The sequence below is a fragment of the Hippopotamus amphibius genome, chromosome 11 (genome assembly GCF_030028045.1).
Source record: "Hippopotamus amphibius kiboko isolate mHipAmp2 chromosome 11, mHipAmp2.hap2, whole genome shotgun sequence".
Taxonomy (NCBI): Eukaryota; Metazoa; Chordata; class Mammalia; order Artiodactyla; family Hippopotamidae; genus Hippopotamus; species Hippopotamus amphibius.
The window spans coordinates 40,139,053-40,161,066 of NC_080196.1; the positions used below are offsets into that span (position 1 = coordinate 40,139,053).

General features: G+C 48.8%; 1 protein-coding gene across 1 annotated transcript; it reads right to left on the reverse strand.

The window, feature by feature from the left end:
• Nucleotides 1-12,982: 12,982 nt before the first annotated feature.
• Nucleotides 12,983-21,105, reverse strand: CDKN1A (cyclin dependent kinase inhibitor 1A). Its single transcript, XM_057699908.1, has 3 exons — nt 20,996-21,105; nt 16,058-16,513; nt 12,983-14,518 (listed from the first exon to the last, which is right to left on the reverse strand). Exons 2-3 carry the CDS (start codon nt 16,500-16,502, stop codon nt 14,469-14,471), a joined length of 495 nt encoding a protein of 164 aa, XP_057555891.1. The 5' UTR covers nt 16,503-16,513; nt 20,996-21,105; the 3' UTR covers nt 12,983-14,468.
• Between the last annotated feature and the right edge of the window lie 909 nt (nt 21,106-22,014).

The following is a 22,014-nucleotide window of genomic DNA, read 5'->3' on the forward strand; positions in this document are numbered from 1 at the left end:
CCATCATTCTCTCTCCAAAGGGCTGAAGAGCTGGGTCTGCGCTTCACTCCACCTACATCAATAACTGCAAGTAATAGCGGTAGTCACAGAACCCTAATTGTCCACGTCAGTGGGTCTGAGAGACTCCGTAGTATGTTTATCCTCTTTCCTCCCCCCACTAACTTGATAGAGAAGCCAGGTGACTTGCCTGGGGTCACATGGCCATTTAAGGGTGGGTAATCTATCCAGGGCTCCTGCCCAAGTGCCTTCCACTAGATGCAGAGAGCTCCAAATCCATGAGAAAATGGCTCAGCCCTTTGCACCTTGTCCCAGGAGCTGGGTGGGGACCGCATCTCCCTCCCCCATCCTCACCCCGCCAAAGAAAAGAAGCATTGCAACTCCAGGGTAGCTCCCACCTCTCAGAGGCTCCCAATCTTGCATGCAGCCCCGTGCCTCCTGGACCTGGTAATGAAGCAACCACTGCCCCCAGGAGCCCACGAAGACTGAAACTGTTAACAGTCTTGCCTCTTGCTTAACCACTCTTTCCGTTCCCCGGGGAGTCAATCTCCTGTGTTAATCTATGGGACTTCCTGTTGAAGTGACCGCTGGTTATCCTTTCACAATCTTGCCTGGTACTCCCGAGGTGCCCTAGCCCTACAGTCTTGGAACTGGAGAAAGCTGGAGCTCGTCGGGAGGCCACAGAGGCTCTGCAGGGTAATGTCACCCAGTTCTCAGTGGCAAAGCCAAAACTTGGACCCGAGTCTCTGGTTGCCAGAGTGATACCTTATCCCAGCCATAGTGTTGAAGGGCACAGTTATGGCTAAAGCTGAGTGTATACACCGTGCCTTACCTCAGATCCTCACTCTCAGACCACATCTTGGAAATCCAGGGGAGGCCCACACCCAAAGCACCTTTCAGAGAATGTCTAACCTAACACTAAAATATATTATAGAGCTACATCCATCAGAACTGCATGGCACTGGAGCATGAATATAAATGGATGAACTGATGAGACAAAATAAAGAATAGAAAGGAACAGACTCGCTATATATGGGAATTTATTGTATGATAAAGGTGGCATTTCAAATTAGTGGAGGCGGACTTCCCAGGTGGTCCAGTGGGTGAGACTCCATGTTCCCAATGCAGGAAGCCTGGGTTCGATTCCTGGTTGGGGACCTAGATCCCACATGCATGCCACAACTAAGGGTTTGAATGCTGCAACTAAAGGGATCCTGTGTGCCACAGCTAAGACCCAGGACAGCAAAAATAAATATAAATAAATAAATAAACTTTTTTTAAAAATAAACTTTCAAAAAAAACCAAATCAGTGGAGAAACAATGGTTTGTTCAATAAACTGTGGGGAGAATGGGCTAGGTATCTGCAGAAAACAAAGTTAGAGCACTAATTCTAAAATAATTCCAGATTAAAAGTTTAAGCATTTTAAAAAATCATACAATTATGTGTTGTTTGCAGTGTGCTTCAAAATAGCCAAGGGATGGGGGAATGGGTAGGGCATAGATGAAATGAGTCTGGCCCTGTCCTTTTCTGACTGCCATTGAAGTTGGTGAAGGTACACTTGGCTCCTTCTATTCTTCTCTCTACTTTCGTGTATGTTGGAACAAATGCCAAAAGAAATTATTGGATAATTTTAAAAATAATCTTGGAGCATTCAAGAACTTTCCAGGCAAATGCCATTCAAAAAGCATCAGAAGCCATAAAAGAAAAGATTGAGACCATCCGCTAGATAGAAATTTTTAAAGAAAAAAAAAAAACAAGTCAATGCCAAAAGCAAAAACAAAATTACCATTGACAAATCAAAAGGCAAACAAACTGTGAAAAAATATTCATGTAGCACAGAAAATAAGCTAATTTCCTTTTTATGTCAGGAGTTCTTGCAGATCAATGTAAAACCAATAATGCATTAGAGAAATTGGTATCATATATGAATAGACAACTCATGGGAAAAATATGGCTTTTAGACGCATGAAAAAATGTTTATCTTCACTCATAGTAAAGGAAATAAAAAATAAAACTACAATGAAATATCATTTTAAGTTATCCAGTTGATAAAACAAAACAAAACAAAACAAATAATGTGCTGTGTTGTAAAGGATGTAGGAAAACATTTTCATAGGTTGTTGGTAAGAACATAAACTGGTACATCTTTCATGAAAAGTAATGCGATAATATCTATCAACATTTAAAATGCAAAAAGCTCTTAACTCAGCAATTTCACTTCTAGTCATTAGTCCTACAGGTGGTATACAAAATGACGTTATAAAAGGATATTCATTACAGCATTATCTGTCATAGCAAAGGATTGGAAACAACCTAAGTTTCCACCAATAGGAAACTAGTTAAATAAGTTCTGATACATGCATATGATGGAAAATGAGAAAGATCCGGGTAGACTGATAAGGAATGACCTTCAAAAGATATTGTTTTTTAAAAAGTTGGGGTATTGTTGCTTTACAATGTTGTTTTAGTTTCTTCTATACAAAGAAGTGAATCATCTATATGTATACATATATCCCCTCCCTTTTGGACTCCCTCCTCACCCCCATCCCACCCATCTAGGTCACCACTGAGCTCCCTGTGCTATACAGCAGGTTCCCACCAGTTATCTCTTTTACACATGGTAGTGTATATATGTTAATCACCATCTCCCAATTCATCCCACACCCCCACCCCTCCCCACTGTCCACATGTCCATTCTCTATGTCTGTGTCTCTATTCCTGCCCTTCAATTAGGTTCATCTGTACCATTTTTCTAGATTCCACATATATGCATTAATATATGATATTTATTTTCCTCTTTCTGACTTACTTCACTCTGTATGACAGACTCTAGTTCCATCCACATCTCTATAAATGACTCCTTTTTTATGACTGAGTAATATTCCATTGTATATATGTACCACATCTTGTTTATTCATTCATCTGTCAGTGGACATTTAGGTTGCTTTCATGTCCTGGCTATTGTAAATAGTGCTGCAATGAACATTGGGGTGCCTGTTTTTGAATCATGGTTTTCTCAGGGTATATGCCCAGGAGTGGGATTGCTGGGTCAAATGGTAGTTCTATTTTTAGTTTTTTAAGGAACCTCCATACTATTCTCCATAGTGACTGTATCAATTTACATTCCCACCAACAGTGCAAGCGGGTTCCCTTTTCCGCACACCATCTAAAAGATATTTTTGAATGAAAAAAGTAAGATGCAGAACAGGGAGTATAGTATGTTTTGCATTAAGAAAAAAGTATTTGTGTGTGTATGCAGTTTATGCTATATAAATGCACATGCAGTCATATATGTTTATAAATGCGTAGGATATTTCTGACAGAATAGACAAGAAACTGGTAGCACAGCCACTATGGAGAACAGTATGAAGGTTCCTTGCAAAACTAAAAATAGAGTTACCATATGACCCAGCAATCCCACTACTGGGCATATGCCCAGAGAACACCATAATTCAAAAAGACACATGCACTCCAATGTTCATTGCACCACTGTTTACAATAGCCAGGACATGGAAGCAACCTAAATGTCCATCAACAGATGAATGGATAAAAAAGATGTACATATACACAATGGAATATTACTCAGCTGTAAAAAGCAATGAAACTGGGACATTTGTAGAGACATGGATGGACCTAGAAACCGTCATACAGCGTGAAGTGAGTCAGAAAGAGAAAAACAAATATTGTATATTAACACACATAGGTGGAATCTAGAAAAATGGTACAGATCAACCAGTTTGTGAGGCAGAAACAGAGACACAGATGTAGAGAACAAACATATGGACACCAAGTGGAGAAAGTGGGGATGGTTGGGGGGGAATGAATTGGGAGATTGGGATTGCCATATATACATTACTAATAAGGAAAAAATACCAAATTGTACACTCTAAATATATGCAGTTTATTGTATGTCAACTGTATCTCAATAAAAGTTCTTAAAAAAAAAAAGAAACTGGTGGCAGTTAGGAAGTATTGGGATGGACAAAGAGGGAGATTTACGTTTCACTGTTTATTTTGTACCATCTTTAGACATTACCCATTCAAAAATAAATTTAAGAATAATTTATGCATATTCAGGACTTCCTAGGTGGCGCAGTCGTTAAGAATCCGCCTGCCAACGCAGGGGACATGGGTTCGAGCTCTGCTCTGGGAAGCTTCCACATGCCATGGAGCAACTAAGCCCATGCGCCACAACCACTGAGCCTGTGCTCTAGAGCCCGTGAGCCGCAACTATTGAGCCCCTGTGCCGCAACTATTGAAGCCCACACGCCTAGAGCCCTTGCTCCACAGCAAGAGAAGCCATTACAATGAGGAGCCCGCACACCACAATGAAGAGCAGCCCCCACTTGCAGCAACTAGAGAAAGCCCGTGTGCAGCAACAAAGACCCAACACAGCCAATAAATAAATTAAATAAATAAATAAATTTATAAAAAAAAATTTATATGTATTCAAAGAGAGAATATGATGGAGATGCTGTAAAATGTTAACATTTAGGGACTGTTGGTGAAGGGTCTATGGAAATGATTTTATTATTTTTGCAACTTTTTTGTATGTCTGAAAATATTTCAAAATAAAGTTTTCAAAATTAATAAATTTAATTCCTAAATAAATATATGTTCTCACAACCAGCCATCTTTTTCACCCCATTCTTCTCACTGAGAAATTGATACTCAGGGTTTCTATTGCTTTATTGAGCTAAATAAAACATTGATTTTTTTAATTCAGCAAATATTTATTGAGTGTCTAGGATGAGCCAGCACTGAGGATACAAAAGTGAAAAAAATAGGAAAAAAAAACATATGTAATATAGTGTCTGGTAGCAATATGTGTTATGAAGAAAGGTAAAGCAGAGGGAGGGGATAGAATGATGGGAGGTATATTTCAGGTGGGGGAGTGGTTGTCAGGGGAAGCTTGTCTGAGGAGGTGATATTGCAATAGAGTACGTGAGGAAGAAATTTGGGGGGAATTCCCTGGTGGTCCAGGGGTTAGGACTCCACGCTTCCACTGCAGGGGGCCCAGGTCCAATCCCTGGTTGGGGAACTGAGATCCCGCAAGCCATGCAGTGCAGCCAAAAAGAAAAAAAAAAGAAGTTTTGGAAGAAGAATGTTCAGGGAGAGGAAACAGTGAGTGCAAAGGCCCTGAGGCAAGAGTTTGTTTTGTGTACATGTGGAACAACACGGAGACCAGTGTGGTTGGAGCAGATAGTGGAGTGTAGAGTAAGATGAGGCCAGAGGTAACATATAGTACAACCTGTAGGCCAGGTAAGGACATTAGTTTTTATTATAAGTGAAATGGCAGCCATTTGGAGGATGGCTGATCCTATGTAAGTTTTTGTTGTGGTTTTTTTTTTGTTTGTTTTTGGTTTTGGTTTTGGTTTTTTTGGCTGGGTTGGTCTTCATTGCTGCATGCGGGCTTTCTCTACTTGTGGTGAGTGGGGGTTACTCTTCGTTGGGGTGAGTGGGCTTCTCATTGTGATGGCTTCTCTTGTTGCAGAGCACAGGCTCTAGGTGCATAGGCTTTAGGAGTTGTGGCACGAGGGCTCAGTAGTTGTGGCTCACGGGCTTAGTTGCTCTGCGACATCTGTGGGATCTTCCCAGACCAGGGATCGAATCTGTGTCCCTTGCTTTGGCAGCGGATTCTTAACCACTGCGCCCCCAGGGAAGTTCCTGTGTAAGTTTTAAAAAGATCCTTGTGGCTGCTTTCATTGTGGAGAATAAACTGTATTAGGCAAAGGCAGAAAGAATCAGGAGACCCAGTGTGGTGGCTGTTACAAGAAACCAGACAAGTGATGGCTTGGACCAGGAGGGATACATTCTGGAAGGAGGGCCAGCAGTGTTTGCTTCTGCATTTGGGCAGTTGCAACAAATCCTGGACCTTCTGATCTCCAGAGAGGGGCTCCATCCACTTCTCTGAGAACAGAGTGGGTTTGGATTTTTAAGACCAAGTCCCCAGGATCTCAAGGCATCCCCAGTTCATTTTCCCCCACCCCCACCACCCCGCCTCACAACAATGGAAATAAAGGGGCACAGAGATGGCCGGGGGAGGTCACAGCCATCTCTAATGGAGCCTGAGTGTCACAGCGTTGAGTCTGTAGGGAGTGAGAGCTCAGGCTGGCTTCGCCCTCCGCACCGGGTGGAAGAAAAACCTGCCAGAGGAAAAACCTGCCTGTGAGCCAGCTGACAGGAGGACATAGCCTGGTGCTAGGAAAAAAGTTAGATCCAGGCCTTTTTGGAAACAGTAGAACTAATTTTAAAATACAGCATCACTGGACTGAGCTCAGAAACTAAATTTTACAAAAACTGAATGAAAGAACAAGGATCAAAGATAGTGAGACCATTCTGAGTGGGAAAGTTGCATGCTCACTTTTCAATTCCCTAAAGATGTTTGAATTCACTTCACAATTTAAGCAACATGCTCTCTGTTCTGGGGTGCAGCAGTGAGAGCTGGGGCTCAAACTGGGAGACCTGGGTCTCCCTGCCTCCAGCTGCAGACTTCAAACGATCTCTAGAATGAGCTTAGGCGGGCTGGTGATCTCAGGGGAAATCAAGGCCAGGGACCTAGCTTTTATCTGTTTTTTTTGGCTGCATTGGGTCTTCGTTGCTGCACATGGGTTGTAGCAAGCGGGGGCTACTCTTTGTTGCAGTGCGAGGTCTTCTCAGTGAGGTGGCTTTTTTTCTTCTTGTTGCGGAGCATATGCTTTAGGCGTGTGGGCTTCGGTAGTTGCGTGCACGTGGACTCAGTAGTTGTGGCACTCGGGCTCTAGAGCACAGGCTCAGTAGTCGTGATGCATGGGCTTAGTTTCTCCCCTGCATGTGGGATCTTCCCGGACCAGGGATCGAACCCATGTCCCCGGCATTGGCAGGCGGATTCTTAACCACTGAGCCACCAGGGAAGTCCCAGGGAACTCATTTTGAAGTTGCATTTATATAGCATGCTTTACCTAAGATTGAGAATCCCTAAGTAACATCAAAGACTGAGGAGGGACACAGAAGGAGACCGGTGCTCTAAAGCCTCCTCTGAAGAGCTGTCACGCAGCAGTGGCCCTGGGCGAGGCACTTCCCCTTTCTGGGTTATGGAGCAGCCAATATGACCTGAGTCATCAGTGTGAATATCCTGGCGCCCCACCACTTCTTAGGGGTGTGACCTCAGGCGAGTGACGTAAAGCTTTGTTGCCTCAGTTTCTTATCTGTAAAATAGAGGCAATAGTAGTGCCCACTTTGGAGGTGTGTTGTAAGGATTCGATGCCATAAACCATAAAAAGCATTTGGAGCCATGTTAGGTAGATAATAATCACTGTCAGCTGTTGTTAAAAGGAGACTGGGTTAGAGAAACTCCAACTTCTCCATTCTAGCAATTTGCAGGTGTCCTGGTTCACACGCCAGACTGATCGTCGAGTGGTGAGGGGCAGTGATGTGGGAGCTGGGATGGGGCCGGGTAGGGTTGAGGACTGAGGCTGGGGTAGAGTTTGGGAGACGAATGCTCAAGTCAAGAAGGAACTTCAAGCCGCAGTGAATCACTCAACAAATATTTATTGAGAACCTATGATGTGCTGGGAACTGTCTAGGTGCTGGGATAGAGCAGTGAACACAAGAGGCGAAGACCCACCCTCACGGTGCTCATGTTTCTGTGGGATGGGTGGGAGGGAGTAAAGCTGCAGTGATTTTTGCCAACTTGCTCACCTGGGCACTCGGCTGGTTGAAGGGTAGTTACAGCAGCACGGCCGATGCCCCACTCGCATCCCCAGGCCCATATCTGTGTTCACCAGAAGTTTCGGTAAGTAGTTCCTGGCAGGGATCTAGCACCTCACCTCAAATGCTTGCATCCTTCTGGTTTTCTCTGGCATTACAGGAACTAGATCCACCCAAGGAGCAACCTGAACTTGCCCCTGGAGGCTGCCCTCAATCAGCAATGGTTGGCGTCAGTCGTTAAGTACCCCAGAAGTACCCAGGCAAGTACCCCCAGGAACAATCCTAGGGCACATTCCACATGGTCTCCTCAGACCTCCCAGGTGCACACAGCAGAACGTGCTCACCAATACCTCCATTGGCTTCCTCCTTTCCTTTCCCACATTCTCTGCTCTCCTGCTTGTGCTTCCAGAACCACCTCCCAAGTAAACCAGCTGTACACACGTCCTTGTCTCAGGTTGCTTTTGAGGGAAAAAAATTCTCATAAAGTTGGTACCAGAAATGGCAGATGAGGGACTTTCCTGGTGGCACTGTAGTTAAGAATCCGCCTGCCAATGCAGGAGACACAGGTTCAATTCCTGGGCGGGGAGGATCCCACATGCCTCAGAGCAACGAAGCCCTTGCACCACAACTACTGAAGCCCGTGCTCCTCGTGCCCTGCAACAAGAGAAGCCACTGCAATGAGAAGCCCGAGCACTGCAATGAAGAGTGGCCCCCGGTCATCGCAGCTAAGGAAGCCCTGCCATTAGTGCAGCAACTAAGACCCAACACAGCCAAAAATAAAAAAATAAAAAATACTACTAATAAAGTAAAAAATGATAAATATATATTCAAGAAAAAAAGAAACAAATGGCAGATGGTCTTCTGAAAATGGACCCATTTTCAGAAAAGGGATACCCATTGAAGAACAATGGGGGCCTGATGCCGGCGGCCAGTGGGGTGAGGATAGCTTCCACCCTCCACACAGGCTGCAGCCTCATGGTGACTGAGACCCAGCTGTGGCAGGTGGACCAGCAAGAGGTACAGAAAGATAAGGGGCCATGGTAATTATAAGGACTGCAGGGTTGGCTGGCTTCTGTAAACTGCCCTAGAAGTCTTTTTTTTTTTTTAATATATATAAATTTACTTATTTTATTTTATTTTTGGCTGCATTAGGTCTTTGTTTCTACGAGCAGGCTTTCTCTGTGGTGAGCGGGGGCTACTCTTTGTCGCAGCGCAAGCTTCTCATTGCAGTGGCTTCTCTTCTAGAACATGGGCTCTAGGCGCACCGGCTTCAGTCGTTGCGGCACGTGGGCTCAGTTGCTGTGGCTCTTAGGCTCTAGAGTGCAGGCTCAGTAGTTGTGGCGCATGAGCTTAGTTGCTCCTCGGCATGTGGGATCGAACCCATGTCCTCTGTATTAGAAGGCGGATTCTTAACCACTGGGCCCCCAGGGAAGCCCTGCCCTAGCAGTCTTGAAGAAAGAGAATCACAGGCTCAGGTCAGCGCAGGCTGTGGGAGACAGAAGACTCCCATCAGAGCATTCTAAATGGCCCTCATCTCTTGTGGCCCAAGGGCAGGCTGTGCTGAGAATCAGCTCCAGGATTTGGTATAAAGGTGGTGGAGCTACAAGAGAGACTGAATGCACAGCCACAGCCGGCAGAGAAAGGGTGGGACTCTGAGTCCTGGAATGGAGACGTTGTCTGTCCATATGGATGAACCTATACTCCCAGCTTCCCCTGAGCCCTCCAGACCGCAGAATGCCTCTCCCTTGCTGGAGAAGCGCACTCTCCCACGACGGGAAGATTCCCCCCACCTCCCCTCTCTGCCTCTAGAGGAGAGTCAGCAAACACTTTAAGGAAAAGGGAGTAAATATTTTCGGTTTGTGAGCCACGTGGCCTCTGTCACAACTACTCATTTCTGCTTTTGTACTACTTAAAATAAAGCGTAAAAATAGCCATTACAACAAGCAAATGGGTGTGTCTATATTGAAGTACAACTTTAGAAAAAAAAATGGGCAGCTGGTCCGTGGAGCGGGGGTTTGACAGCCAGTTCTCTTAGACGGATAATTGGGTCAGTTCTCAGCATTGCCCAAGGAGGAAAGTACAGTCCCTGCTACTGGAGGAAATCACTTACCAAGAAGCTACAGGTCTGGTTGATATGTACTGGTAGGAGCAGGGAAACACATGGGAGGAGATCTCAAGGGTGTGGGACTGGGGCTGGGGAGGTGAGGAATACAAGGTGGCCAAAGAGTGTTTATTGAGGCCTCTCCATTTTTTTTTTTTAAGAACTTTTATTGAGATACAGTTAACAGACAATAAACTACATATATGTAGAGTGCACAATTTGGTATTTTTTCTTATTAGTAATGTATATATGGCAATCCCAATCTCCCAGTTCATTCCCCCGCAACCCTCCCCACTTTCCCCACTTGGTGTCCATATGTTTGTTCTCTACATCCGTGTCTCTATTTCTGCCTTGCAAACCGGTTGATCTGTACCATTTTTCTAGATTCCGCCTATGTGTGTTAATATACAATAATTGTTTTTCTCTTTCTGACTCACTTCATGCTGTATGACGGTTTCTAGGTCCATCCATGTCTCTACAAACGTCCCAGTTTCATTGCTTTTTACAGCTGAGTAATATTCCATTGTGTATATGTACATCTTTTTTATCCATTCATCTGTTGATAGACATTTAGGTTGCTTCCATGTCCTGGCTATTGTAAACAGTGGTGCAATGAACATTGGAGTGCATGTGTCTTTTTGAATTATGGTGTTCTCTGGGCATACGCCCCGTAGTGGGATTGCTGGGTCATATGGTAACTCTAATTTTAGTTGAGGCCTCTCTTTTGATTCAAGATTAAACATCCTGGGGAATTCCCTGGTGGTTCACTGATTAGGGCTCTGCACGCTCACTGTCAGGGGCCCTGGTTTAATTTCTGGCCAGGGAACTAAGATCCCACAAGCCACACAATGCAGCTCCCTCTCAGAGTCCAATGGGTCCAATGAGTCCGAGGCTATTTCCTAGCACCTAAATGCAAATTGGGATGGATGTACTTATCAGCTAGCAGAAGCCTCACATTGGTTTCCTAATCTGTGGAATAAGAGCCATTAGGGAAAGGACTGAGTAGAAGTCTCTTACGTTATCCCACTGGTCAAGGTAGTAAAGCAGAAGCAATACCACATCCCTGGTGGAATTGCAAAGGTTAGTCCTACCCTCAAAAACTTAAAGCACACAGAGTGGTTTCCAACCCACACACCCATTTCGCTCCCACAAAAAACAAATGAAGGGCTTCCTAGGTGGCGCAGTGGTTAAGAATCCGCCTGCCAATGCAGGGGACACGGGTTCAATCTCTGCTCCAGGAAGATCCCACATGCCTCAGAACAACTAAGCCCATCCGCCACAACTATCGAGCCCATGTGCCGCAACATGATACCATGCTCCACAACAAGAACAGCCACAGCAATGAGGAGCCCGTGCACCACAGCAAAGAGTAGCCCCCACTCCCTGCAACTAGAGAAAGCCCGCGTGCTGCAATGAAGACCCAACACAACCGATAAATAAATTAATTAAATAAAATAAATTTATAAAAAACAAAACAAAAAAACAAATGAAGCATGGTGACTGATGATTATCCACGTGGCACCCCTAATTGCAGCCATATCAGATATGGTATCTTTACTAGAATAGTTTCCACAGCCTCTGACTGTAAGAATCTAATAATATGGCCAATGCAGTCTTTCCAATCCATATCAGAAAAGGGGATTAGGACTTCCCTGGTGGCTCAGTGGTTAAGAATCTGCCTGCCAATTCAGGGGACACGGGTTCGATCCCTGGTCTGGGAAGATCCCACATGCTGCGGAGCAACTAAGCCCATGGGCCACTGCTACTGAGCCTGCATGCTGCAACTACTGAAGCCTGCATGCCTAGAGCCCCTGCTCTGCAACAAGAAAAGCCACCACAATGAGAAGCCCGCGCACCACAACAGGAAGTAGCCCCTACTCACCGCAACTAGAGAAAGCCTGTGCGCAGCAACAAAGACCCAACACAGCCAAAAAAAAAAAGTGGATCAAAAGTGTGTCATGACCACATCTCTCACAAAAATTCAGGAACCTGTCACATTAACTAAGTTCTAAATGGTCAAATGAGTTGGGGCATGCTGAGACATTCCCTCTATGGTAACAGACAAGTTATTATACTGTGGACATCCTACCACTAAAAAGAGGCATAGTGCTGTTGGCCAATAGGGACTCTGGAGGCAGTGTACTAAATACTGCTCCAGCCCAAGTACTGGATGACTTAAGTGGAGTCCAGAGCAAAAACAGCTCTGCAATAGGTCCTTGCTATGGGGCAAGCACTTGGGACATAGGACCCAGCATGTCCCACAAAACCAGAAATACCCATGGGAGATAAGTAAACAGTGTGAAGTCTCCAAAAGCCCCAAAGGCAGAGCCTCATCTCAGACCCCTGGGATTCTGGAGCAAAGCCATGCCCTGTACAGCAGAGAAATAGTCAGCATTTGAAAAGTAGTTCTCGGCCAAATTGCCCAATCCAGAGCAAACTGATGATTATCATTTTAAGCTACTAAATCTTAGGGTTGTTAACTATGAATAGAGCATCGGAAGATGCATGTAAGAGTACTTTGTTCTTTCTAATGTCATGTAGTATTCCACTACACACAGATACCACAATTTATGTATCTTTTCTTACGTTATAGACATTTAGGTTATTTCTGGTTTGGCTCTGTTATGAATAATGCTGCTATGAACATGTCTTTTGGCAGAAATGTGTACTCATTTCTCCTGAGAATAGAATTCCTGGTCATGGGGTAGGAATGAGGGGAGGTATCTTTAGATGATACTGCCAAAGAGTTTTTCAAAGTAGCTGAAATAGTTTACACTTCCACCAGAAGGTATAAGAGTTCCAGTTGCTCCATATCCTTGCTAACACTTGTCATTGTCAGTCTTTTTCATCTTAGTCATTCTAGTAGGTGTGTAGTGGTATCTTACTGTGGTTTTAATTTGCATTTCCCTGATGACTAACAATATATTCTTTACTGAAAAAAAAAAAAAAAAAAAACCAGGCAAGAAACCAAAATGTTGACAGTGGCCATCTGCAGAGGTGTGATGATTTATTGTTTTGTTTTGTTATTGTTGTCTGCTTTTTTAGTCTGTTTTGTAGTTTTGGTCTTTCTATTTGCTAAACTTTCCGCATTTTTAAAATTTAAGAGCTTAATTTTTAAATTATAAAAACAACCCAAAAAACCTCCACCTATTTGTTCTTATGTATAACAAGGTATATCGACCACAACAGTAATATTACAAGTGAAGTCATCAGAAACATTTATTGAGCACCTGTTGTATACCCAGCACTGTGGGAGGGGCTTTGAAGGACACAGAGCAGTACAGGACTTATTCCCTGCCCTTGAAAGGTTTACAGTCTAGGTGGAGACAAAAGAACCAGGACATATGGGAGCCAGGAGAAAACAGTCCAGGCCAGGATATTACAGGAGCTGGATGGTGTCTGAAGTCAGAGCCGCCAAGTGGTTCCGTGCCAGGAAAGACAACAACTCACAGCTCCCAGGCCCATATTCGCCCACTGAGTGTGCCCTATCCACAGCCTCTACTCCCGCCATCGTAAAACACCTAACTCCTTGTTCAGCTATGATTCAAAGTGCAATGAAATGGGGGGGGGGGGGGGGGGGCAAATGGAAAAGGTCCTTGGATGAGTTCCAGGGGCTGCTGTCACACTCTCCCTCCTGGAAAAATCTGCTCCTCACCCACATACCCCTCATGTAGAGAGATCCCTATTCAAGGAGGCCTGTCTAACCATCCAGGACCACCACCCCAAGAGCTAAGAGGGGAGAGTGGTCGCTGCTTGAGCTGCCTGAGGTAGAACTGGGAACCCTACTTCTAGCATGCCCCTTCCCCTTCCAGTCCACTGAGTTGGGGGGACAGGCACCCCAGAGCTGCCACCCAGGGCTGAGAAGGTACTAAAGGGAAAGGACATGGAGGAAGGAAGAGGAGCAGAGAGGGGCTGCGAGCCCAGCTGGGAAAGAGGGGCCTCTGGGGCTCCTAGGAAAGTGCAGGGGAAGGGGAAGCCAAGCACTGCGGCCGGCTCCCCTGTGGGCGGAGGGGAGGTGGGGTGGTTTGCTACGGCACCCTACCTTCCCCCCACGCCTTCACGGGACCGTGCGGGGTATCAAGGGCTAGGAGGGTGTCAAATCCCCAGCCCTGTTCCAGGCTGTGCCCACGTCAAGGTCACCCTGCCCAACCTTAGAGGGGGGCGAGGGGACCCCAAAGTTTTGATGATGCCCTCCACTCTGTTGGGTCCCCTTCAAAGTGCTATCTGTTTCCTTCTCAAATTATAAGGAATTCAGGTCTGAGGATGCAGGAAAGGGGCAGGATTTTATAACACCCATCAGACGGTGAGGGGAGGGAGCCAAGCCCCTCCAGAGAGTACCACCCAGCAGTTGCGGGTCGCGCCAGCCTCACCGTACCTCAGGGAGAGAGGAAATGGACAGCAAAGGATAAGGAGGGCTTAAATAATAGGTCACATAGTAAAAATACCTAGCACTCTAATAAGCCTATTTTTCTGCTAATTTTTTTTTTTAAATAATTCTAATGCCAGAGGCTGGGGGCAGGGGAAGGGTGGGGGCAAGCAAGGTATATACATGAAGAAGAGTTTAAATTAAAACACAAATAATAATTAAGACACACAAACTGAAGGAATTGGACAAAAGATGTAGAAGAGGCCTGCGGTGGCCCCCCTGTGTCCAGGAGGACATGGCATCCAGCGGCTGGGTTAGGGCTTCCTCTTGGAGCTGATCAGCCGGCGTTTAGAGTGATAGAAGTCTGAGGAGAGAGAACAGAAGTCAGCCAGGCCCGGAGGAAGAGGGCACAGCAGAGCCACCCATCCAACGCAAACTGCAGAGGCGCCAGGGACCCCTCCCCAGGCCCAGAGGGACACATTGCCAAGCACAGGGAAGAACTCCAGCAACTTCCGGCCCACCTCCCAGGGGAGCATTTCCAGAGCATCCCACCACGCTTCACAAATGTGATTAATAACAAGACCAGCACCCATGCGCCGGCTACACCCAAGCTGCCCAACACAGTAGCCACTAATCCTAGGTGGTTATTTAAATTAACTAACATTAAACAAAATGACAAACTCAGTTCCTCGGTCACACTAGCCACATGTCAAGTACTCAGTGGCTACGTATGGCCAGCGGCACTGGACATTTGTTTCTCTGCAGAGTTCTATCAGCACTGCTCTGGAGATTCCATTAGCTAATCCATGAGAAGTGTTCTGCACAATGCCCAGGCCATATAAAAGTTAGCTGCTGCTATTATTATTATTATTATTATTATTATTATTACTATTAACCATCATCATCATTACTGTTAGCTCTGACCCAGCTGCAAATTCGCTGTGGGATTCTTGGCTGCATCTCTCCAAGCGTTAGTTTCCTCACCTATAACATGAGGATAACACTGGCATGGTGCTCTGAGGGCTAAATGAAATGCTCTCTGGTCGATGGGGCTTTCCCTGGCGGTCCAGTGGTTAGGACTCCCTGCTTTCACTGCCAAGGGCCCAGCTCCAATCCCTGGTCAGTGAACTAAGATCCTGCAAGCCATACACGGTGCACCCAAATAATAATAATCATAATAATAAAAATAATAACAATAATAAAAATAATAATAAAATTTTAAAGTAAAAAATAAGACTTTGGTCAAAGGCCTGGCACAGTTAGCGTTCAAATGTCAGCATCACTCATTCATTTTTCCTCAAACACCTGCTATGGGTCAGACACCATCCTAGGTGCTGAGGATTCAGCAATGAACAAGAGAGACAGAGATTCCTTTCTTGTGGAGAGAATATCCTAGTTGGGGAGATGGGCAATATCAAGATACTGAGAGTTTAAAAAGTGCCAAAAAGAGAAACATGGGCAGGGAAGTGGGGGTTGGAGGTGTGTATGTGTGATGGGGAAGGGGAGTTAAGTTTGGACAGGACAGCTAGGAAATTCTCATTAGTTTTTTCTCCATTGCAAATTCATTGTGGGACCTCAGGCAAATCATTCTACCTCTCTGAGCCTTGTTTCATTGCCTATAGAAGGATGGCAAGAATGTCTTAAGATATAGGATTGCTATAAGGACTGAAAGAATCTAGAAACTTAGCAAAGGACCTGGCATATAATCAATGTTCCAAATAAATGTTTGCTAGTTGGTCTTGGCAGCAGGTTTGCTGTGTGACCTCAGGCAAGTCACTTCCCCTCTCTGGGCCTGCTTCCCCCTCTGAGCAATGAGGAAGCTGGGCCAGACAGGTCAGCCCTTGCACCATGAATTCTAGGAGTCTTGATCCCTTCCAGTAACCTTCTCTGCACTGGTCCTCACCTGTCATGCTGGTCTGCCGCCGTTTTCGGCCCTGAGAGGTGCCAGGCCCTCCCGGGGTGCCCTCAGGCCGCTCAGGGGAGCGAGGCACAAGGGTGCAGGACAGCGACAGGTCCACGTGGTCCTCCTGAGATGTCCCCTGAAGCAGGGCAGGCGAGGTACTTGGCCGCTTGCCCCCTCCCAGATCATCTCGGGTCCCCCGGGACCCCACGGGTAGGTAGAGCTTGGGCAGGCCAAGGCCCCGCACGCGCTCCCAGGCGAAGTCACCCTCCAGTGGTGTCTCGGTGACAAAGTCGAAGTTCCATCGCTCTTGGGCCTCCTGCACACAGCTGGCCATCAGGGCATCGCAGTCCCGGCGCAGCTGCTCACTGTCCACCGGGCCGAAGAGGCGGCGGCAAGCCCTGCTGCTGCGTGGGATCTGATGGGCGTCCCTGGACAGCTCCGACATGGTGCCTGTGGCTGGAACACAGGTAAGACCCTGGTCACTTGGGAAATCAGACCCTCCCTTACCCAGCCGTGCTTCTCTCTGTAACCTCAGGCGAGGTCTTCTTACTAGAACGTGAGGTGAGGGGGTGTCTCTGGTTCCTTCTGGCTGATTTTCCCCCACTTCCCTCCCACAGGCTCTCCCACCAACAGACACGGGATTGGAGCAGAGCTCAGCCAGCCTGGCACCCCAAGGTCACTGAGGAAGTGGGCAGCTGGAGGGCAAGTTTACGTCAACAAAGGCAAGTTTATTGCAATAGCAGGGATCAGGGTCCTGTTTACCACCAGGTATTATCAGCTAAAATCAATTTGTTTCCCCGCCCTGAGGTGTCTCTCATGGATACGAACGCCCCAAGTATGTGTGAATTGTCAGAGTCCAGCCGTTTGCTGACCCCAGCCCCGGCCAGGAGGTCAGTTCCCAAGTAAATGAACAGCTCTTCAAGCCTCCTGAATCCCTGCACCTAGATGCTCATGTGGAGCTAGATGCTTCAGCTACTTTAAAACTACCCTAGACTTTGGGGTAAAAAACACCTAGCTTCTAGTCCTAGCTCTGCTGCTTACTACCTCAACTTTTTAAAAAGCCACTTAACATCTCTAGGCCTCAGTGTTCTCATCTGTAAAACGGGACTGCATGCAAGTCTAAAGAACGGGGCTGTAGATGCATGTTCAAGGAATTGGGTGGTGGGTCCCTCCAGGCAAGGCAGATGGAACGGAGTTGAGAGGCTGTATCTTGGTGGTGAAAAGTGAGGGCTCTGGAGCCAGGCCACCTGGGTTGGAATCCAGGCTCTGCTGGGTGACCCTGGACAAGTGGCTTAACTTCTCTGGGCTCTATTTTCCTCATCTATAAAACGGAGACAGCAATAGTGAATGTCTCAGAGGACAGATGTGAGGATTAACTGAGTTAATGGAGATAATGTCTTTAGAGCAGTGCCTGGTATATAGACGTGCTTGGAAAATATTATTATTATTTCTCCCTGCCTTTAGTTCTGGCTGAGCTCCTCCCCATCACTCCACCTGGGCCACCGCCTCCTTCAGACAGCAGCTGACAGGTGTTGTGGGCTGAGGGCCTTTCCCAAGGATGTCATCAGGCAGGCAGCCTGGGGGAAAGGAGGAGCTAGGCAGGGCTGGGCAGGGAGATGATTTCTCCCAGGCTGAGCCACATCCTGCCAGGCACATCAGGTGATCTGAAGTCTAGACAACCTAGGAGCCCCTGCCCCGTTTTGCCTGCATCCAAGGAACCTGTTTTGCAGGCAAAGAAAATGAAAGGCACCAGTCTATCTGGTTCCTCTCCTCCCACTTCAGGAGAGGGAAAACTGAGGGTGAGTTTGCCCATGAGGGAGTGCTGGCACCTACCCGCCCTGCTCTGGCCTGACTCCAGAGCTGAGTGCCTGCATGACCTTGACAGGGACTGGGTTTTCCTGGGGACGAGTCCTGATTTGCAGGTTCTGTGGGTGAAAGCTCTGCTGAGTGACCTCCTGGGGCAGGAGGCCCTGGGCCCACACCACACACCCCTCCCCACTCCACCTCTCACAATGAGTCTCAGCTGATAGGGGAGGGGAGGCATTCGGTGACCTCAGACCAAGTTTAAAAGGCAGGAGTTATGAGACTTGCCCCAAAACCACACCATTAAAAAGATCAAGGCCCACTGCCACATAGAGAGGGGTTACATAGTGCAGTGGGCAAAGCCCATGCATAACCTTTGCTCACTCTCTTCAGGGCAAGGATTGAGATTTATTTATATAATTTATTTGCCAAGGGCTGTTCTAAGATGTTTACAAATATTAACTTTCCCCAAAAGTGGGTATATTAGCTCTTTTACAGAAGAGGTAACCAAGGATCAGAGAAGTTAAGTAACTTTCCAAAGGTCACACAGCTCACAAGTGGCACAGCCAGGATTTGAACCCAGGCCTGAATGCCCTGGGTTCTGTGCTCTGATGTTGAACCCGACTGCCTCTCTAATTTTGAGGTTTATTAACCAGAGACCCATCAGAACCAGAAACACTTGAGGAGCTTTTTCACAATGTAGATTGACAGGCCCCTCCTTCACCAGACCAATTAACTTCGAGTGTTTGACAGTTGTCCTTATGGGCATGCTTGGGGTGCCAGCCAAGAGGGACATACAGAATGGCCTGAATAGACACTATGGATTTCAGTGCTTCATTGGCACAAGGAGGAGGAGCCCACCTAGGGCTTTATCAGGGAGCTGGATATTCCCTGGCTTCTAGGAGCTGAAGATGGGGCCAGAATCCAGGCAAGGACCGTCTCTACTTCTACCACCACCTTCCCATATGGCTCTGGTAGGCTCCCCACCAAAATCTGCTCTCATGCCCATTATCTCATCTCCCACCTCGCAGAAAACTCAAACACAAACCGTTGTTTTACAAACAAGTAACTGAGAATAGCTTCCTTTGTTGGCCTTCGTGCCTTAGACTTCAACCATATTTTCATTCCCAAATAAACAATAAGCACTCAGTAAACACGGCTGAACCAATGGGGTACTGCTTTTAAGAGGCGGGGAAGCAACCTCAGATCAGCACTGGGGCAGCGGCGGGAAGCCAAGGCGGGTGAAGCCTCGTTCTGCCGGAAGGCGTGTTTGCTATTAGCGATGGGGCCAGAAGAGGGCGCCGGTCTCCAGGAAATCACGCGCGCGGAGCGAGGTGCGTGGGCAGAGCCTGGGACCAAGGCAGGGAGTTGTGATGAGTCAGTTTCCTGCAAAGCGCTCCCCGCCCGCCAAAACTTCGCTTCCACTCCGGCTGCACGTCACTCCTGGGTGGGGAGGGGGAGCGGGAGGGGGTGCGGGGGCCTCGAACACGTCACACTGAGCCAGCCAGCTTTCCAACCCGCCCCGCCCCCCCCGCCACTGTTGGGAAACCGCGCGCTCTCGCGCCGTCTCTTGTGACACACACGCGCGCGCGCGCACATACACACACACCGCACGCACAAGCGCCGAGATCTAGTCCCTCCACCTTATCTCCACGCCCAAAGCAGGGGATGAGTCAGATCCCTGGAAAATAAAAATAGACGGGAGCAACGAAAACAAAACTGCTCGAAAGTCCTCCCCGAAACGCGACGTGGAGGAAGGGAAGGAGGGAGGGAGCTGCCTGGGCGCCCTAAAGTGCCAAACCCAGTTTCAAGATTCTCGTCCCCACGAGGAGGGCGCAAGTGTCCCCGGAGGGCCCCTGACAAGGCAGACAAGGCGGACGCACAGTGGTCCGCGCTGGGCCGCGGCGTCCGAAGGGCGACTCGCCCTCTTGCTCTGCTCAGCCCTGTTGCCCTCGGAGAGGGAATTCGGGACTAGGTTGGGCGCGCCGGGAGCCCCCGAACGCAGGTGACGGAGGCCCGCAGCAGCGTCGCGCCCTGAAGCCCCATCCCTCAAAGACACGACCCCTCCCCACCTACCCCCGCCGCCGGCGGGGGCTGCGCGCCCGGCCGCTTCACAGAGCAACGCTCTGTTCCCGTCCCCGAGTCCATCCGCCCGACCCAAGCGCAGGCCGGGCAGGCGTTCTCCCCGCAGCCGTGGGAGAGAGGTAGGTCCGGCTTCTGCGCTTCCCCAACTGATAGACCGGCGCAAGCCCACCCAGCGCTGCGCCGCCGCTCCGGGTCCCCGAGGGCGCGCCGAGGGGCGGAGACCGGACACCCGGTCCCGGACCTCCCGGTGTCCCGGCTTCCCTGGGAACACTCTGTGCCAGCCAAATAGGTCACTGTGCTGACGGGGGGACGGAGACCGTGGAGAGGGAGGGAAAGGGACATCCGGGGGAGCCACCGTCTCCCACCGCTGGCGGGGTTCCGACCTCACCCGGCCCGTTCCCCGGGGTCTTCTTGTCACCGTGAGTCACCTCCTCGCTTGCCCTTAAGGGACGTGTCCCGACACGTTCCCAAGGGCCGGGGACACAGCCCGCGCTGACCTCAGCGCCCAACCTATTGGCGGACATGGCAGCCTTGGGAACCCAGACGTCGGTTCTGGGCCGGGATGGCACCGATTGGATCCGAGGGCCGCCCAGAAGCGGATCCCCTATGAACCTGCTGGGCTCGGCTTTCCCTGCCCCTCCCGGAGCCCACCGCGGACCCGGCTTCATCCCCACGCCGCGAGCGCGCGGAACCTGGGCTCCGGGCGCACCCTCAGCTCGGTCCACGCCTTCCCTCGCCCCGCTGAGTTTCAAGCGGAGGGAGCGTGGCGGGGATCCCTGGTACTCGTGCTGCCTCTCCCTGGCCCGAGTCTCCGACACATCCCGGCCCCTGTCCCACGCGCGCTTATAGACCCCGGTGTGTGCAAATCCGAGCCCCACGCACAGACCCACGCACGCCATTCACCTGTGAACACAGTACACACACACACACACACACACACACCCCGCGGACACACACCCACGGAGGTGCACAGACACACACGCGGACACGCGCGGCTGGTCTCCGAGCCGCATTCCGCGATCCGCTCTTGGCCTGCCCCGGCTCCCTCACCTCCTCTGAGGGTCTCGCTCGGTGTCCCGGTGAGTCCGCTCCCAGCTCCAGGTCGACCAACTACCTACTCGGGCAGCTGCGCACACCTCCGCTGGTGCCGCCGGCGCCGCCGGCGCTCGGCTTATAAAAGGGCTGGAGGCGGGCCCTGAAGCTCCGCCCACAGCGCGCCCGGGACCGCCCTCGGGGCGGGTGGGGCGGAGGGGGATGAGTGCGGCAGCCCTGCACGGGCCGCAGGGCTCAGGACAGCCTCCGAGGCCAGCCTCGCGTGCTGCAGGACTTTTCTGACCTTCCCGCTCTCCGCGCCTGGGTTTGTGCACTTGACACATTTCCCCACGAATTTAGCCCCAAATCTGGTGTTTTCAGTTGGGGAGGGAGTGGGCACTCCCCCGGAGGGGACGCCATCGTTAGGACAGGACGGACGAGCCCCCTCTCTGGCCCACCACCAACTGACTCTGGGCAAGGATTTACCCAAAGCGGCTGAATAGACCACGAGGAGTGACATTAATCAATAAAAATCCTGAAATAATAAAAAAAACAAAAATACACCTCACTTTGCAATTCCCAGAAAAGCCCCACTATATCACCATTATTCCCACGGATCACCACCTCTCCCCATCACCTGAGGCACCCAGAGACCCCAACAAAGCATTCTTGGATGCCAGAAAGGACTCAATTCCCTTTATTTCACAGATGAGGAAACCGAGGCCCACAGAACTAAAGGGATGAGAAGTTATTTGTGAAATGTTCCAGGGAAGGAGAGAACTGGGGACACTACTAAGAAAGGGCCAAACTGGTCTCCAGGGGAAATAGGACACTGAACTAACCTTCCGGCCCCTCCTCCTCACTCCCTATGTCCACCTCCCTCCCACCTCAGCAGAAGAAAGCTCTGTGATTGCTGCAGATTTGATGGCTAGGAAGGGGAGAAGGATTTGGTGGGTGAGTATCTGCTAGCTAGTCCCCACACAGCCCACATACGTTGCTGGGAAACTGAGGCTCAGAGTTCAGTGGCCTGATTCAGG

Bases quoted from the DNA above. Each gene is read 5' to 3' on its own strand.
- CDKN1A (XM_057699908.1), bottom strand. From the start codon at position 16,502: ATGTCGGAGCTGTCCAGGGACGCCCATCAGATCCCACGCAGCAGCAGG. The intron at 14,519-16,057 runs GTGAGGACCAGT...CTCTCTCCTCAG, and splicing joins GCGGCAGACCAGCATGACAG to ACTTCTATCACTCTAAACGC.